We start from the raw sequence: 20,340 nt of genomic DNA on the forward strand, positions 1-20,340 counted from the left end.
CCATCTGATCCTCAAAGGACTCTACATTTTAAAAGCATGAGGACCATTGATGCAAAAGTGAAATGCTCAAGGTATAAGAGTTCTCTGGTTTTTGAGTTAGACCTCACTCCGTTGATGCTCAGTTGTCTCTGCTAGTTGACTGGGATAGATGAACAAAACCTGTCCATGGCAACCTTCGCCTGAATTGAGTATGAGAGCCCTGGAGAGTATATAGATGTAAGATTTCTTAGTATCTGGAGTTGGCTGTTGACGTGGATCTGCTTGACTCCAAAACCTATTTTCCTTTCTTGTGCATTTTACTGGTTCTTAGGTAAACATTGTTAGAATTATGAAACAATTGACTCTACTCATAAATGGAAATGATTACATTTTAAAAGCTTAGAGGCCACAGCCATTTTGTTTTGGGAGGTTATGGACATTTTCAAAGACTACAGCTGGATTAAGTGCCTTCTGGCTTATGCAATCAAGTTCTAGAGGGAGTTTCAACCAATATTTTGCCACATTTGCTTGGAGTTCAGCTGCATTTCTCTGGAAGTGATTTAACTTCAGAAGCATTTCTTTTCTCTATAACGTAACTTTCTGATAGTTAGCTTGAGTGTTTGGTGGTGAGCAAGGTTGATTCTGTGGTTGAGTTACTTTATAACGCCAATGGGAGAGGTTCTATTCTGCCTGAAAATAGACAGAACAGATGCCAGTAATTTTAATGTCAGCTTGAGCCATCACGTGCTCATAACTTGGGCTCATATGTTTCAGTCAGCCTGAAAATAAAGGCAGTAGAGGCAAATAGAAAAGCACTGGGCTCTGCACCTGAGCGGACCTGGGTTCAAGTTTGGCTCTGTCACTTAATAATTTGTGACTTTGGGCCAACTCTGAATCTGAAGCCTCAGTTTTCTCATCCTAAAAATCAGACTTAAATTAGTACCTACTTCATAGGGTTATTACAAAGATTCTATTGAGATACTGAAGTACTTTAGTCTGTTTATGATGCCAATTTGTAATATAGTCATTTATAGGACTTGTTTTTCCCAGAAGTAGAGTTTCTATAGACATTGGTTTAAGCTGAGGTTATGTACTGGGCAGCCTCCCAGCCCTCACTATCAGACCTTCTCCACCCTGATGGATTTTATCCAGGATGTGAGCAGGGTGTGGGGCAGGAGCATGTATGCTGACAGGATGGACACAAGGAATACAAGAGCTGTCCAAAGAGCTACCTCTATAATCTTTGCTGGGATTCTCTTGCCTGTGTCCTCACCCCAGTTACTGCTGTGCATTGCCGGATCCTATAGCTTCCTCCCCAGCCCACAGTATCCTATGTCTGCACAGCATTTGCTTCATTAATCTATGTTTGCACAGCATTTGCTTCATTAAAAGATCTGTAGTCAAAACACTGCTCAAAGAAATCAGAGATGACACAAACAAATGAAAAAACATTCCATGCTCATAGATTGGAAGAATCAATATCATAGTATGGAAGAATTAATACCATACTGCCCAAAGCAATTTACAGATTAAATGCTATTCCTATTCAACTACCATTGATATTCTTCACAGAACTAGAGAAAACTATTTAAAAATTCATATGGAACTAAAAAAGAGCCCAAATAGCCAAGAAAAAAGAACAAAGCTGGAGGCATCATACTAGCTGACTTCAAACTATACTACAGGGCTACAGTAACCAAAAGAGCATGGTACTGGTGCAGAAACAGACACAGAGACCAATAGAACAGAATAGAGAACTCAGAAATTAGATTGCACACCTACAACTACCTGATCTTTAACAAACCTGACAAAAGCAAGCAATGGGGAAAGGATTCCCTAGTAAAATAAATGGTGCTGGGATAAATGGCTAGCTATATGCAGAAGATTGAAACTGGACCCTTTCCTTATACCATATACAAAAATTAATTCAAGATGGATTAAAGACTTAAATGTAAAACCCTAGTGGCTCATGCCTGTAATCCCAACACTTTGGGAGGCCAAGGCAGGTGAATCAGTTGAGGCCAGGAGTTTGAGACCAGCCTGGGAAATATGGTGAAACCTCATCTCTGTGAAGAAAGACAAAAATTAGCCACGTGTGGTGGTACATGCCTGTAGTCCCAGCTACTCAGGAGGCTGAGGCATGAGAATTGCTTAAACCCAGGAGGTGGAGGTTGCAGTGAGCTGAGACCACACAACTGCACTTCAGTCTGGGTGACAAAGCAAGACTCCATCTAAAAAAAAAAAAAAAAAAAAAAGTAAAGCCTGAAATTATAAAAATCCTGGAAGACAACATAGGCACCATTCAGGATACAGGCACAGGCAAAGATTTCATGACGAAGACACCAAAAGCAATCAAAACAAGAGCAAAAATTGATAAATGGGATCTAATTAAACTAAAGAGTTTCTGCACAGCAAAAGAAACTATCAACAGAGTAACACAACATACAGAATGGGAGAAAAACTTTGCAAACTATGCATCCGGCAAAAGTCTTATATCCAGCATTTCTAAGGAACTTAAAGAAAAACAACCCCATAGAAAGGACATGAACAGACACTTTTCAAAAGAAGACATACGTGTGGCCAACAAACATATGAAAAAAAGCTCAACATCACTGATTATTAGAGAAATGCAAATCAAAACCACAATGAGATACCATCTCACACCAGTCAGAATGGCCATTATTAAAAGGTCAAAAAACAACAGATTCTGGCGAGGTTGCAGAGAAAAAGGAATACTTATACACTGTTGATGGGAGTGTAAATTAGTTCAGCCATTGTGGAAGACCTAAAAGACCTAAAGACAGAAATACCATTTGACCTAGCAATTTAAATCCTGGGTATATACCCAAAGGAATATAACTCATTTTATTATAAGGACACATGCACATGCATGTTCACTGCAGCACTATTCACAACAGCAAAGACATGGAATCAACCTAAAGGCCCATCAATGATAGACTGGATAAAGAAAATATGGTACATACAATATACTCCATGGAATACTATGTGGACATAAAAAAGAATAAGATCACATCCTTTGCAGGGACATGGATGGAGCTGGAGACCATTATCCTTAGCAAAGTAACACAGGAACAGAAAACCAAGTACTGCATGTTCTCACTTTTAAGTGAGAGCAAAAGTTTGTTCTCATAGACACACAGAGGGGAACAACACACCCTGGGGCCTTTCAGAGGGTGGAGCTTGGGAGGAGGGAGAGGATCAGCAAAAATAACTAATGACTACTGGGCTTAATACCTGGGTGATGAAATAATCTGTACAATAAACCCCCACGACACAAGTTTACCTACATAACAAACCTGCACTTGTATCCCTTAACTTAAAAGTTAAAAAAAAGATCTGTACTCATCAGTTATAACAATAATAGTAATTTCTAGCTATTAAGTACCTGTGAGGTGCCAGACACGCTATCTCAAAGTGTAAAAAATATCCCTTTTAAGTACTATTCTTATCCTTGCTTTATGGATGAGAAAATAAAAGGTTCAGAGAAGTTAGTTATTTGCTTAAGATCTGTGGCCAGTTGACAGCAGAGCCAAGATTTGTAATCATATCTCTTTGTCTCTACACTCTTGCTCTTTGAAGTGTATCAGACTACTTTCCAGAAATAAACTAAGAGAAAAGCGTGGCTGGAAAGGTAAGCTAGGCCCCGATAGTATGGACTTTTGGGTGGCAGGATTTTGGTGGCAAGAATTTTATTATAACTTGAAACTGGGCCTTCCAGGTTGGGAAATCATTACACTCAAGGGGGAGCTAGAGCAATGCCGGAGGATGAAATCAGCTTAAGAGAATGAGAGAGGAAAAGAATGTCAGAGGATGCTCCCATTAAGGGAATTAAAAGAACTAGTGCAGGAAGTGTGGGAAGGAGATAGGAGGAAAGTCAAGGGGAAAAAAAAATATTTCAGGATGGTGGTTAAGAATATCAAAGGCTCCAGAGAAATTAAAGGGGAGGAAGATTTGGCAAAGGTCACTGGATTAAATAACATCACTGGTGATTCCCAAGAGGCCCATGTTAACAGAATGGTGAGCTCAGAAGTGTTGGGAGACAATAGCTTTAAGGAGTGAGTGGAAAAGTTATTGAGGATATTTTAGCATGAAGTGTGGTGACATTTGGTAAGAACAGCAAATTAAAAAGGGTAGCCAGACTCCAGCAGGGCTTTTAGATGGAAGCGTGTTGCTGGCAAAAGGGACAGGGCCAGAGAATGTAATCAAATTTCAGTATATTCAGCAACTACTTTGGCTGGAAAGGAAAACGGAGAGATGAATTGTCTGGAAGTGAAAAAGCAGAGAAGCTGGCAAGAGATGAGGGTAAACTGAGAAGTAAAACACAGCCATCAGCTTTGGAAAGCTGGGCCAGTCCTGCTTTCTTTCCCCTGCGATGTTCCTTACATCAGCCAGGAGCTGCAGGAGTTTGACTCATGGGGGCTATCCAGGCTTTGGCTGCATCTCACACCCCTGGCCTGCCTTGACTCTTCCTCGCCCCCATTCTCAGACTCCTCCATCTTTTTTTCTTTTTTTGAGATGAGTCTCACTCTGTTGCCTAGGCTGGAGTGCAGTGGCATGATCTTAGCTCACTGCAGCCTCAAATTCCCAGGCTCAAGTAATCCTCCCACCTCAGCCTCCCGAGTAGCTCCGAGTACAGGGATGCACCACCATGCCTGGCTAATTGTGTGTGTGTGTGTGTGTGTGTGTGTGTGTTTGTAGAGATGGGGTTTCCCCATGTTGCCCAGGCTGGTCTTGAACTCCTGGGCTCAAGCGATCTGTCCACCTTGGTTTCCTCAAATGCTGAGATTACGGGTGTGAGCAACCATGCCCCTCAGACTCCTCCATCTTTTAACCTCTCTGTCTGCCTAACCTCCAGGTAGGTGAGGAGCCAGGAGGCCTAGGCTGAATGGGACCCATCCTGTTCTTGAAGGGGAGACTCTGCCCCCTCCCTGCTCTCACAGTAGCACATACCACAGCTTCTCTCCCTTACCCAAGCAAGCTTACAGAATGCTGTTTTCCAGAGTCATACCTGGCAGGTGATGTAGGGGCAAGGGAAGGAGAAGCAAAGGAAAAGAAACAGAGAAGGAATTTAGAGTTTCCAGGCTCCTCTGAGAAGGTTCAATTTCTGCAGTACTAAAAGAAGAAAAAACAACCTCACTCAGATTGTAAAATTTGTAATGCAATATAGAAAAATCCTGCTTAGTTTAGGCATCACTACAGTACTCATTAGAGGATTGAATGGCTTCAAATCCTTGGCTAAACAAAATAACAGGAAAATAAACAGTCTTCTACTTGAATGCAGTCTACTTCTTCCCCTGAACAGCTGAGAAAATTGAACTGCAAAAGGCTAGATGACTTCTCAGAGTCACAGAGCAGTTGGCATGGGAGCCAGGGCATCTCCACTTTCCTGACTGTTCGGCGTTAAGGTGCCTCCCTGGTCCACTGGCTTCCTTTGCCCACAGATCAGAAGGAAACTCATGGCTCATCAAAAGCTTTTACTTCCAACTGCATCGTCCTACCTCTCTGGGGACCCAAGCCAGGCCTGTCGGCAGCCCCCTATTGTGCTCTCTCAAGGGTATCAGTTTCTAATCTCCCACAGGAGCCTCTTCTTCTCAATCCAAACACTCAGGAGAATTTTAGCAGCTCAGCAAGTGAAGAGAGATGGAAGCAGAGAGTTTAAACCCTGAAGGGCACATTCATTTGGATAAATAAGAACCCTAGAGTATCTGACTTTTGAATTGGCCAAGGGGAAAAAAGAATAAGGCTAGGGCAGACTGGCTTCTATCCTTCTTCCTTTTTCATCCTCGCCTCCAAATATTCCTTTGATTTTGCTCTGGTGGAGTGTTTGTTTTCAGGACTTTTTTTTCTTTCTTTCTTTCTTATGTGTGTCCTTTCCTTTTAGATTTTATAGGTACATGTAATATTTATGTGTCAGTGACCTTCCAAAGCAGTTTTAGAGATTTTCTGTTTACATTTAGGAATTTTCTTTAAGGTTTACAGAGTCCTTTGTGCTTTTTCCAGGAAACGCACTCAGTAAGAACCAAAACAAACAATTGAATAACTCAAATTTGATCGGAGTCAAGTCCCTTAGAAGTGTAAGAAAAAAAAAGTTAGCATTTGTTTTTGTTGTTTCCTTTCCCCTCCCCAACCCATTCAAATATTTAAGCCATTTCTACTTCTCTGGTTCAGGAGTTTAAGGCTAAGCTCTAAGCCTCATATTGGACAAATCTTGACATTGGGAGATTTAGCAAGGCATACCTCAGAAATGATCCAGAAACTATGAAAACAATGTTTACTTCACCCAGTCTCTGGGAAAACTCATGCCAGTATATTTTACATTTGTCTCTTTGACCATGAAGGATGGGGAACTATTATTGCTCTAGCCAAATTGTACATGTCCCTGGCAGGGCTAGGGCTAATTCATTCAGTGACTGCCATGCAGGCCCCTTAAAGATTTGTCAGAAGCCAGGAGAATGCCTGTGGTTACTCTGCAGCACAAACTGACCAAGTGGGATCACATTCAGTTGCTTGCCTAAACCTCCCTCCTCCTTCCCCACTTGATCTGTTCTGTGGAAAAGTTATCACGGATTCTGCAAGAGCAAGGGCTGGCTCAATTTAGAAAAGGTGAAAAATCCTGTATTCACATTTTGTTGCTTCTAATAACTATCTCTTGGACCTTGGGCAAGTTACTTAGTCTGTTTGTGTCTCAATTACCCTGGTTGTACAATAGTGATAATAACACCTGCCTTATATAATAGCTGTGAGGATTAAGTGTGATAACGGATGTAAAAGCTCCTGGTATTGTTCTTGACAGTTTGTATTCATCGATATATATATTAGCTTTTTTTCTATTTATGCCACAAAGCTCTCTGGAATCTCTGTTGGACATCATGTGATACAAAACAAACCTCCACTAAAAACGGAATTAAATTGCAGATTAAGGCTAACCCACAAAATTGATAATTTCTAAAAATGGAAATGATTCTTCCATGGTTCGTGCCCTGGCAGTGAGGAGTACATCTTTCCAGGATGGTGGCTACTGCACCAAACTGCCGTCTGCTGTAACCAAAGTGATCTAGGTCTCTCCCCCACCCAGAGTTCTGGTGTTTCTAAGACTTCTCAACATTTACCAACAGAAATGAAAGGGAAAGAGTCTCATGGAACTATGACTCTTACACTAGAAGCTTGAAGTCATGAGCTAGGTAAAAGTATCTGCCAGGTCAACTAGGTGAATGTGTAGCAATATTAACCCCCATTCATTTGCTTTTACTACTTTTACAGTAGCACTAAGTAGTAAGGATTAAATGTGATATTATATAAAATGCTATAATATATGTAAATCAGCTAGCTAGAAGCTGGGATGTCAAAAGAGTTGAATCCCTACCTCTGCCCACCCTCCGGGCTACTGTGTGAACTCTACGGTCTTCAAGATTTGTAGGTTTTTGTTTTTTTTTTTAAATGATAAAAATTCACACTCAGCAAGAGAACAGTGGTTTTGCTGAATACAGAATATATACACTGAATTTTTAGCATTTAAGGAATTCCAAATCCTATTAATAAATATGACTTTATAATAGCAAAAATCTTTTCAAGACTTTTTAAATAAAAAAAATCTAAACAGTAAAGCAGAAAAAAAAATGAGGGCTCTGTGTCAGCCCAATTACGCTACTCCATTTATTAGATAAGAGGATTAGTTAATTTGAGTGTGAAGACTTTTTTTTCCTAAAATTTTATTAAAAGTGATGCTTCTCCTCTTTATGAGGGTCAAAAGAATAATACAGATACTAGTCCACAGGGAAGATAAATATTTGTTGAATGAATGAATGAATGTTCTTATGGAATTGGAATAATTAGAATAAAAAACAGGCTGTTAGATGCAAGAGTCTTAAGTTATTTAAATGAAATCTTTTTGCTGAGAGGCCTGGGATTGTGGTGCTGGCTTTCCTGAAAGAAAGGCTCTGTTGTATTTTAGTTCCAAGATGCAGTGCAGGGGCTTCATTTAAGGTAAGGGCCAGTGACCCTGGGTTCCTTGCCAGGACCTCGAGCAACTCAAACGTTGAAAGATGTGGATGAAAAGCAAAAGGGAAGGGGTTGATTTAGCTCCAAGTGGGGAAGGCTAAGGTTGGTTATCATAAAACAGCGTTCAAAGACTATTGGAAGGACAACACTTCCTTAAAATACACTTAAGCCAAGGAAAAAGGGATGTAAGTTAGGCATACAAAAGACTTTTTAAAAATTGTGGTAAAAAACACAACAAAATTTACTATCTTAATCATTTTTAAGTATATAGTACAGTGGTTTTAACTATTTGCACATTATGCAACGAAAAGGTTCTTGACGGTGAAGTTTGTGAACAATGATGGATCTTGTTCTCTCTTGCAATTTGGATGGAAAAGTATGAAATTTCCTCTTTGAAATATTGAAAAATTGCTCACATTCTGAGTCCTGACGGGCTGGCCAGGATGATTTCTTAGGGATCACTTCTAGCCCAACGACTCTATGGCAAGGCAGTGATATGGCTGGCCCAACACTGAAGTAGACATACTGATGAAAGCATCTTGGTTTAGATAGAGGTAGGTAGTTCATCTTTGCATTTGGTTAAAATGAACCTTAGCACTTATAAAACTCTGATTCCATATCATTCGATTTCCAAGCTTGGGAGGGTTATAACATGGTGCTTTAACTTGAAGCCCATGGAACAAATGTAGCTCTGTACTGCTAACATTACCTTGGGTTTATATGCATTCAGCATTGACATCTCTACATTTTGACCTCTGACGTGTTTTGGTTGTCTCTGGACTGGTGGTGATGATGACTTCTGGTTATTTCGACAGACGCAAATGAAGAAGAAAAGTAAAGCAATGGCCAGGGGAATGGCCACACTTGGCACTAGTATGTACAGGATTTCCATTTTATTCTTCTCCTTGGAATCCTTTGAATCTGGGTGCAGAAATGAAAAAGAGCAAAAGTTATACTCTTCAAAGTAACATGTATAATATTACATTGCATAGTTTAAAATGAACCACCTCTTCTATTCTTCTATACACACAAATCCACTGTGAGAAAAAAGGAGCCCATTGCTTATTACTATTTGTTTCCATCAAACTTTCAACATAATTTATTGAAGTTTAAAAGTTTAAAGTTCAAATGTTTAAAAACTGCAGAGGGACATTATGAAGACTTTGTATGTGTGTGGGTCCCCCTCTGATGTTGCCTCTCTTTAGTGGCAGACCCACATTTCTCTAACACCTTAAAAGTTAAACGCCATGTGAATGGACTGTATACATCCAAGAGCCTTAATGTGGACCACAGGGCTCTTCTTCCATTGGCTGCCAGCCCAGATCAGCCCCCACAAGAATGTGTTCTAGAAATCATGACCTTGTCTTGGCTGGTTTGGACTTATGGGGCCAATCCTGCATCTTCCAGAATCAACATTACTAAGGAATCCTGGTCCCAGTGTCCAAAAAGCCACTGGCCTGAGAATATGGGGGCCTGAAGTCAGGGTCAGTTTGATCTTTGATCAGCTGTGTGACCTTGAACAAATATTCACGTCTCTGGGCCTCATTTTTTACCTCTGCAAAAGTGAAGTGTCTATTTTGGATGATGTCTATAATTCCTTCCAGCATGGCAGCACTGTATAATCTGACACTTTATTGAAACCCCAGAATTCTTAAATGGTTTCATATGAGCCCAATAATTATGAGTGCTAACACTTTGAAGTATGTTTTTGAAATCTTATATCCCATTGCTTGGAAAAGAATATAATATGTGTAGAACATGAGACATACTTTTCTTTTTATCAGTTTGAGCCTGACCATTGAAACCAAATATTTAGGCATATATTGTCATTAATGAATTATTTGACTGGTAAAACAAACACAGAATTATGGGATAGTAATTACAGGGGTTACATAAGGACATGCCCTGATAACCAAGATAGCTATCTTTAAGAAAACTCAAAGTGTGAAAACTCAAATTGACACAAAATTCAGAGAAGATTATTTACCTTACAAAATTAACCATGCATTCATTCAGTTATCCTTCCACTCATTCAGCAAGTCAATAAACAAAAGCTACTGCATGTCAGGCACTATTGTAGGTACTGGGAATATAAAATTAAGTATGACATGCCCTCTGCTCTTAAGGAGCTCATCGTCTGGTAAGGAAAATAGAAGAAAGATAATGACATGTCCTGTAAATGCTAAACTGGAAGTATAAAGAGAGTGATGAAAAGACCCAAAAGGTCCTTTAAATGATGAGTTACCCTAGTACATGTAAATGAGAATAAACCATATGTAGTTTTTACTTGTACACACCTTGTTTGGGAACTGTTTGGCAGGTGAGATATGGCATAACAGTTATTCGAAAGGAATACCAAAACCTGGTTTTGGGACTGTGCCCTGTGAGTTAGCCCTCAGAAGAGTCTGGAGAGGGGTTAAATCTGGTTACAGAGTAGAATAAAAATAATAAGAATTTTAGGCTGGGTGCAGTGGGTCATGCCTGTAATCCCAGCACTTTGGGAGGCCGAGGCAGGCAGATTGCTTGAGCCTAGGAATTTGAGACCAGCCTAGGCAACATGGCGAAACTCCATCTCTACAAAACATTAAAAAAATTAGCCAGGCATGGTGGTGCATGTCTGTAGTCCTGGCTACTTGAGAGGCTGAGGCGGAAGGATTACCTGAGCCCGGAAGGTTGGGGCTGCAGTGAGCTGTGATTACGCCACTGCACTCCAGCCTGGGTGACAGAGTGAGACCTTGTCTCAAAAAAACAAAACAAAACCCAATTTTAATATTTATCAAATATTTTCTACTGGTGCAAAATCATGTTAGCTATTATTATCCTCATTTTTATAGGTGAAGATGCTGGAAGACAGAGTGGTTAAGTAAGTTGCCCAAGGACATGCAGCTAGTAAGTCAAAAGTTGGGATTCCATCGTCGGTCTTGCTTTTTGCCCACCATTCTAGCTACTACACTTCACTGCCAATAATTGGAGAATTTTGCCCCTATTTTCTCATAGTAGGGTTCCTCTTGTTTCATGGAGGTAGGAAGGATGAGGGTGATCTGAAAGGAAGGGAATAACACTGAAGCTTTGCCAAATGTGATTCTTTTGAAATCCCTGCTTTTTTTTTTTTTTGAGACGGAGTCTCGCTCTGTCACCAGGCTGGAGTGCAATGGTGCGATCTCGGCTCACTGCAACCTCTGCCTCCCGGGTTCAAGCGATTCACCTGCCTCAGCCCCCTGAGTAGCTGGGACTACAGGCACGTGCCACCACACCCAGCTAATTTTTGTATTTTTAGTAGAGACGGGGTTTCACCATGTTGGCCAGGATGGTCTCGATCTCTTGACCTCGTGATTCACCTGCCTCGGCCTCCCAAAGTGCTGGGATTACAGAAAATCCCTGCTTTATACACTGTTACAGGTAAATATATAACCCAGGCATCACTGGAGGCCATTGTAGTCAGTGCTGGGTGCACCAGTAATGATTGTGTCTACATGCCTATAGATAGACAGAAAGGAATCACCTGAGTAGAAGATGGTCTGCCACAGGGCACCAAGTCACAAATCTCTGAATAATGCCTTTTTCATTATCCACGTGACCTTCAGTAGGCCCTTAGCCACTCCAAGCAAACTCATCTGTAAAATGGGAGTAATACCTACTTCACAGAATTGCTGTAAGCAACAAATCTATTCTAGTACCAGTTACCACTTAATGTTTACCCTTTACCCTTAGACTAGAGGGGGATTCACAGGTAAAAGTTTTGGGCTGGAAGTTCTGGGCTAGATAATCTTAAGCAAGAAACAACCTCTCTGATCTCCATTTCCGCATTTATTCAATGGCATAAATAAGATTGGTAGAGCAGGAATAATGGTATCTGCTCTACCAATCTTATTTGGTTCACGTGAGAATCAAATGAGATAATGTTCATGAAAGAAACTTGGATAATTGAAAATTGCCATACAGTTGTTGGATGTTATGGTTATTATTAACATTATAAACCATTTTCAAATTTCTCAGTACCCTAGTGGGGTAAAGTCTCTGTTGTTATTCTTGGTTTTTCAGTGAAATCATTTTGAGGGTAATGATTACAAAAGCAATGAGGCTAATTTAGTACTAACGCAATGCTAGTCATTTTTCCAGGCCAGATTTTTAGCAACAAGACAAAGTAGGGCCTCACCTGTCTGGCAAACAAAGGAGTCTATTCTGTATTCATGCCCTATCAGATTATTCATGGAAGGTCTTCTATTGTAAACGAGGGTCTGGGATAAATCCCCCTGTAGGTCTGCAGGAGAACAAACTTCAAGAAGCTGAATCCTTTAAACATTCAAGCTTGGCTCCTTCTGATTACACTGAGGATATGCTAACAAGCACAAGGGGCCCAATGTCTTTTTGCCAAGTGAAATAATCAAGGAGAACAATACATGGTCATGACAGAAACACATTCAGGCCCATTGTAAGTCTTCCATACAAAGTGCTTCCTTCCCTACACAGCTCTCTGCATTTGGCCAGAAGGGGATTCAGTCTCTGCTGGCTCTGAAAATCTTATATAAAAATATTCCATAGAACAATGAGCCTTCCAAATGAAAAATTAGAAAACTAATATCTGCCTAGGTCCTTTTTGATGTCCTAGCATTTGTATTCCTCATTTTAACCCGGAAGGCATATTGGTGTTATCTTGATTTTACACACAGAGAAATTAAGACCGAGAAAGGAAAAATAACTTGTCAAAGCTTCAAAGTAGCAGAGTCTGGGTTGGAATGCAAGCCTGTCTACCTTCAGTGCTTCTAGTAAATTATATCACTAATCAAAATTACCCTAAAACATTATATATAATTGTTTTTCATCATTCTCCTTAAGAGTCCGAAGTTTTCTTTCAATGAAGACTAATATCCGGTGGGAATCATACTATTTTAAGAAAATCACTTTGGAACAATGGACATTATTCTTACTAGTCATTTTAAAGGGTAATGGACACCTCCAATGCATTACAGAGAAAATCGGCTGAAAATTAGAATGTTGAAGATTTTTAATACTTTGGAATAACTGTTTAAAAGTGAAATGCACATATTAGTTACATCAAGTTAAATACTTGAGATTTTTGAAACCAACGACTTACCAGATCACATGATTAATTTCCTTTTAAAAATCAACAATTTGGTATCACAGTTCACATCTGACATTCCTATTTTATTTTTACAATGATATTCAATACTTTGATCAGTAATTAAATATAATGGAGAAAACACTCCTTTCTTATCCTGAAGCTTAAAGCAAAGTAATCATGTTTTCTTATTAAAGAGGTACTTTTAATAAAGTGAAACATCATCTGGGATATTACTTTGAGTTAAAACAAGAAAAAGCTCTGGTTTTAAATATGGCAAAGGTGGGAAGAAATCTTACAGAACCTTAGAATTCAAGGGAAATTAAACAAGTTTAAATTATAACCTTGACTGAAAAAAATTTAAAAACCATAGAAAACAAACAGGAATCACTACCAATTTATTACTTGAAAACTATAAAATAAGCAGGTTGGTAGCAGATAGGGGCCTGCACCAGTGATTTAGGCATATGCCTGGAAGCCGAGAGAGAGAGGTAATTAGGCCTTCAGTTGGCAGGCTGGGCCCAAGCATTCACTCTCTTGACTTGATGATGGAAGTACTAAGTAGATGATCTATTGCCTTATGTATTCTCAAATGAATTCTTTAAAAAAAATGCTGAACAGGCCATATACATTGATTAAAATTTTTCCCTGCAGAAAAGGTTTTAACTACAATAAGTTAAGGAGAGCAACTCATTTGTGAGCATTTGGGAAAAATCTTAGTAACTGGAATCCACACAAGTTCACTAAAAGTTTCTATAAACTCTCAGGGCCTCAGTTTCCTCCTCTATAAAAGAATTGGGCTAATCTTTTTTAATAATTAAAAAATGTTTAATTGTAAAAATTACCATAAAATTTACCATCTTAACCATTTTTAATTTTACATTTCAATAATGTTGCATATATTTATTCTTGTTGTGCAACCAATCTCCAGAACTTTTTCATGCTGCAAAACTAAAACTCTATGCCCATTGAATAACTCCCCACTTCTCCGCTTCCCCCAGCCCTGACAACCACCATGGTACTTTCTGTTTCTACGATTTTGACTATTTTAGGTACTGCATATAAGTGGATCATTCAGTATCTATCTTTCTGTGACTGGTGTATTTCACTTAGTCTAATGTCCTCTAGGTTCACGATGCTGTACCATGTGACAGGATTTCCTTCTTTTTATGACTGAATAATATTCCATTGTATGCATATACCATGTTTTCTTTATCCATTCATTCACTGATGGACATTTGGGTTGCTTCTGCCTTGTGGCTGTCATGAATAATGCTGCAGTGAACATGGGTGTACAAATATTTTGAGACCCCGACTTCAATTCTTTTGGATTAAATACTCAGAAATGGGATTGCTAGATCAGATGGTAATTCTATTTTTAATCTTTTTAGGAACTTCCATTCTGTTTTCCATAGCAGCTGCACCATTTTACATTCCTACCAACAGATCACAACGGTTCCAATTTCTTCACACTTGCTATTTTTTTAATAGTGGCATTCTAATGGGTGTGAAATGGTATCTCACTGGGGTTTTGATCTGCATTTCTCTAATTATTAGTGATATTGAACATCTTTTCATATGCTTTTGGCCATTTGTATATCTTCTTTGGAGAAATGTCTATTCAAGTCCTTTGCCCACTTTTTAATCGGGCCAGTCTTTAAGTGACAAAATCCTATAGGTTGTATAAAATTAAATCTCTTTCATTTTGATGAGATTATTAGTGATAGACCAAGCACATTTAAACTTTAGCAAAACATTTGATCAAATGACTCGAGTGACTTATGACATTCTTATGGACAAGACGAAGGGATGAATAATAATATCATCAGATGTATTTGTAATTCATCATCTGCCTTTATTTAATAGTGTTAATCAGTCAATCAACATCAAATTGTAGAGGGCTATGCTTGAGGAATCCTGCCTGCTCAACATTATCATTGATGATATGTTTATCAAACTTGAAATGGCCAGAATCTGGGAAAGATACCTAACTGTTTAATTATGGAATAAAATTTTAGAGGCTCATACTCAACAGGCTAATATAATGAATCCAAACCAGAAGCTGAAATTTTAAAAATAAATATTATAAGTTGCTTTAAGGTTAAAGACATTGTTTATAAAATCCATGATTAGACAAATCTACTAAATAATTGTTGATGTAACCAAACCCCAAAAACAAACAAAAGATTACTAATAAGTTTTACTGAAGATTTAAAGGCTCAGATGAACCCAGCAACAGCATGATGCAATTGCTCAAAAAATTGTATATATGGCACTTATAGCAACATAATAGTATTCATTGGCAATACTGGGTAATGATCAAGAACATCGTGGTCCTCTTCTACCTGCTCTGGTTAAAAAGCACTGAAAGGTGTTTTCTAAGAGCCACATTTCTAAGGAGGGCTCTAAAGGAGCAGGAAACACCTAGAGGAGAAGAATGGGGAAGGAAATGTAGGAGGACCCATGTGATCTTTAGGCCAAAGAGAAAATCAAATGAAGGATGTGATATATGTCTTCAAATTTGTGTAAGAAATTATCCAGAAGTTAAAATTTGGATCTAGTCCATAGACTTGTTCTTTATTAGGTTTTTTAAAAAATTGGAATCAGTGGCCAACATTTAAAAAAAATCAGATTTTGCATACGAGTTTTGGTTTCTAGCTTACAAAGGCAGAACTTTTGAGCAGTTGGAATCATTCCATAATCACTTTGAAGTGGAAGGATTTCTCTGTCTCTGGAGATGTCTGGCAATGTTCAAGTAGAGGCTGGATGATTTCTATGGTTGCTCCCAAGGTTCTCTGATTTTATAAATTGAGTTGAAATAACTTATTTAGGCCCTTACTGAACTTTTTTTTTCTTGAGATGGAGTGTCGCTCTGTCGCCGAGGCTGGAGTGCAGTGGTGCGATCTCAGCTTGCTGTAACCTCCCCTCTGGCGTTTAAGCAATTCTCCTGCCTCAGCCTCCTGAGTAGCTGGGATTACAGGCACCCCCCACCACACCCGGCTAATTTTTTTTTTTTTGTATTTTTAGCAGAGATGGGGTTTCACCACGTTGGCCAGGCTGGTTTTGAACTCCTGACCTTAAATGATCTGCCTGCCTCAGCCTCCCAAAGTGCTAGGATTACAGGCATAAGCCACTGAGCCCAGCCCATTTCTTTCTTAAAACAATTTATTTAAAGCTGACTCTTATGAAGCAATTTAAAGTCAGTGATGACATTTCCCCTGAGTATCCTCAGCCCACCAGATCCAGTCTCAGTCCTTTCTGACCAGCTCCTTGCTGAGGCCAACCTCTACTGATAGTATCAATGGATACCTTTGACCTGTGGCTTCCAGTTAGGTTGAACCTATGGGAGTTATTTGCCGGAGATGAAAGGCAGAAGAAGAGTATGGGTTGAAACCCTTGTTCCTCTGGCTTCCTCCTTGCTGGGTTGCTGAGGGTTGACTATATCCCTCTGCCAAAGGCCACAGCATGTGCTGGACAGCCCTCTTTTCAGTCTCAGCTATATTCTGCAAGGTAAGGTAACTGATCTAGGATGGTAATACCTCCCATTCATGTTAGCCCCAGGTCTCGCACCTTTCCTTGATGGTTTCTCCTAATTCTGCCAATACCTCCCTAAATAATTACATTATAACATTTCCCTTAGTCGATTGGCTTGTGCCATGTGTTTCCTGCCAGAAGCTTAACCAAAAAACAGTTTGTTACAAAGCCAGTGGCAACAATCATTGTGGTGTTATATCAGATTTCTGTCACCAAAGGTTAAGATACCAACAAGCACTTCTTACTGGCATGGTGGTGAGCCCAAAGAGTTCAGAGGTTTCAGAAGCTAATAAGCTGCTAGAGCAGCTTACACGCTGGGTAAATGACTCAATATATACTAGGAACAACAACAAAAAAACCTTTGAGAGAAATTATTTTATGGTTAAAAATGTTCATGGAACATGACTTAGCTATAAGTTTTGGGTCACTATTGTTCTTTACTTTGTTGTTGAAAATGTATAGAGACTGGAAATGAAAGCACATCTTGAAAATCTCTGTAGTATAAAAATAACTCTTCCAGAAAGCTTCAAACTATATAAAACAGTGCTATACTTCTTCCTCCTTTACCCCCTCCACCATCCAATTCACTGTAATGTTCAATTTTATTTTGAAGAAATGGCTGAAAGACAAATTGCCTTACAACAGGTCTTCTATAAAATATGGGTGAAGGCTGCTGACAGAGCAAGTGAAAAATGGCAGTGTTCACAATCTGGAAAACATCTGCCTTGCCCCGAACTGTAAACTACCACGTTGCAGAATATGGTTTGTGACAAACTGGAGCCCAGGGTGGGTGTTTGTAAGGTTATGGGACAAGTCAAGGCTATTCAGGCACAAAACTGGGCAATATGCCCTTTGGCAAATCGTTGCAAGCTAATGACTTAAAAGGAAATACAAAAGCAATAGGCCAGGTATGAAAACTCCAAATGGAGCCAAATGGTTCACCACTTTTCTTATCATGGATACTCTTTGGTGAAGCTGGTTTAGGAGTAAAAACAATACTGCTGCTTGGAACTTTTATTTGGTAGAGGGAGAAACCTTTACTTAGAGGAGAAACAGACATGCTGGCATGGCTAGGGGAAGAAATGTGGCCTCAGGATTTGATCAAGGGTAAAATAAAGGGCCATGGTTTAAATATAAAAATACCAATACGATTGGGATTCTGCCTTCCCATACAAATCAAGAAAGAAACAAATAGGGGATCTAAATGAGAGAGAGAGAAAGAACATAAGTCTTATGGTATTAATAAAATACAACCAAAGTAAAATGGACAGATTGTTGCAAAAGGAGTTCTCAGAGGTATTGACAGTTTCCACAGCTACACCCCCAGAGCTGCATAGAAAAGCAATGATAAAGGGCTACAGTGAAATGGTGAACCTAGGCAGTGTGCCTAGATGCCAGTTAGAAAGAACTTTGGCAAAATGCTTCTTTCTCAATTTAGTTTACACCCAACCCAAGATATTTGACTTGGAAGGTGACCACAACAAAAGGTGAAAGCATAGTGAATGAAGCTTTGCAGGCAGAGAAGATGGCCAGCTTTGAGGACTGGAGGAGACATGGGGCTTCCAGAAAGAGAGGAGATGGGACTTAATGGGAGAAGGGCACACCCTGTGAGATGTGGGTGGAGCTGCTGGGGAGCTAATCTATATCAGGGCTGCGTCTAAGAGGAGCACAGTAGGGTCTCTCAGAGTAGATGTCTTTGTGGCTGGGGGCTCCATTCCTATATCCCTGGAGCTGCAAATAAGAATATCAATGGGCAGCATCCCAAAGACGCAGAGAGATCATAATGATCAAAGGGAAAGGGAAAATAATAAAGGAATGTGTGTTCCTCTGAAATAATCAGGACTCTATTGTTTAAGCAGTTATGGCATGGTAGATGGAGGAACGGATATGAAATTCTATGGAATTGGTTTGAATTTTGGCTTCAGTAAAAACAACATTGCCTGTTTTTCCTTTAGGAAAATGGAGATGACACCTTTATCTTGTGTTTACCGTGTGGATTAAACCAATTAATTCAACATATTTTACTGAGCACCAACTAAGTCCTAGGCTAGATGCCGGCACAGATATCTTAGCACAGTATTCAACAAGCAGTAGTCATCATTAAAATGCCACGCACATAAGAGCAGACATAAAACTGGGAACTATATGACAATACTTAATGTGATTCATATTTTTTTTCCATCTGATTCCTTCATTAGATTGCAGGCTACACAAGGGCACGGTCTGATTTAGCTTGTTTACAGGGTCTGAGATGCAGTAGAAGCTTAACATATATTGGTTTCTGTGAGTGAATGAATAAATAATTAGTAATTCTAATTGTTAGATGCCTGGAACACAAAAGAAAAGACATGGAGGATGAGAAGCCAGGTCTTGCCCAAACCATCTTTTGTCTTTTTTTTTCACTTTCTCTAAGCACTGTCTGGGCATATGCATATAATCCTAGCCAAGCCAATTCCCAGAATTTACAACAGCCATGTTTGGTTGTACTTAATTTTATATTCTGCTCTGGAGTGAAAGTTCACAGATAAAACAATCTGCAGCAGACTGTTCTCAAGCGCCTTTATTAGAGAAAGTACAACAAACGTTCACATTTTCTATTTAATTAGGCCTATGCGTCTTTTAGCTTTACTTAGTTGAAACTAAAACAAAAGTTATCAGTAGGAAAATGAGAAACCCCATGGAGATTCTGAAATCTCCTTAACTTTGAGTTAGCTAAAGAATGCAGGAATTTTCCTATGAGACTCTGTCTCATTCAGGATGGAGGAGAAAAAGGGCTCATTTCAAATCTGCCCCACTAGCTTACAACTCACTGTAAAATGAAGTTATTCTCAAGTTTTATCTGTTTACACACACAAAAACACATACGCAACAACATACATGCATAAACCACAGTTTAAAAGGCTGACTACAGATGTGAGTCCTGGGTCCACTTCTTATTAACCATGTGACCTTGGACACATGTTACTTAACCTCTCCAAGTCTCAGTTTTCTTTCTTGGGTATAATAAAACCCTACTGCTAGGGGGATAGAACTATTTAAACACGAGATAATGCCTAAAAGTATCAGCATAGTTTTCAGCTCATTGTAAGCATACAATAAATGGTAATTACTATTGAATATTATTGTTATTCTATAGTTTACAATTCTACGGTGTAGAAAAGAGTTCCTCAACCCCAACATTCGACATTTTGGGCTAGATGATTCATTGCGTGGGCTGTTCTGGGTATTGCAGGGTGTTTAGCAACATCCCTGACCTCTACACAACAGATACCAGTAGCATCCCCCAACCCCACCCACTTGTGATAACCAAAATCTCTCCAGAAATTGCCAAATGTTCCCTGGAAGACAGAACTGCCCCTGTTTGAGAATCACTGGTGTAGAACAAAGAGCAGTGGTCCTGGAGATAGGAGACCTGGTTTCCAGGAATTCATTTGTGATCTTAGGTAAGTCTTCTCACTTCTCTGGGCCTTGATTTTCTCATATGGTAAAACAGGGCTGGAAATTCCTACTTGATCTCTCGTGGTTTTGTGACAATGAAATAAGAAAAAAAAAATCAAATGCTCCAAAGGAGTTATAAAAGTAGGATTCCATGATGATCAGTTTGTTAGAAGTGGGCTGAGGGCGACTGGGAGAAGACAGGCATACTCCTGAGCACAGCTGATGCTGACCTGCTGTCTTCTCAGGAATCCCATCTGGGAGCTACTCGCCCTCCAGCAGCTTATTGATCA

General features: G+C 39.5%; 1 protein-coding gene across 4 annotated transcripts in view; it reads right to left on the reverse strand.

The window, feature by feature from the left end:
* The window catches only part of ROR1 (receptor tyrosine kinase like orphan receptor 1), a 420,883-nt gene that overhangs the window by 13,555 nt on the left and 386,988 nt on the right, over positions 1-20,340 (reverse strand). For all 4 annotated transcript variants that reach the window (XM_054493632.2, XM_063654683.1, XM_063654677.1 and 1 more), the window contains one exon: positions 8,708-8,919. In XM_054493632.2, the coding sequence (XP_054349607.1) occupies positions 8,708-8,919 (212 nt within the window). The remainder of the gene's footprint in view (positions 1-8,707; positions 8,920-20,340) is intronic.

This window comes from Pongo pygmaeus, chromosome 1 (genome assembly GCF_028885625.2).
Source record: "Pongo pygmaeus isolate AG05252 chromosome 1, NHGRI_mPonPyg2-v2.0_pri, whole genome shotgun sequence".
Lineage (NCBI taxonomy): Eukaryota > Metazoa > Chordata > Mammalia > Primates > Hominidae > Pongo > Pongo pygmaeus.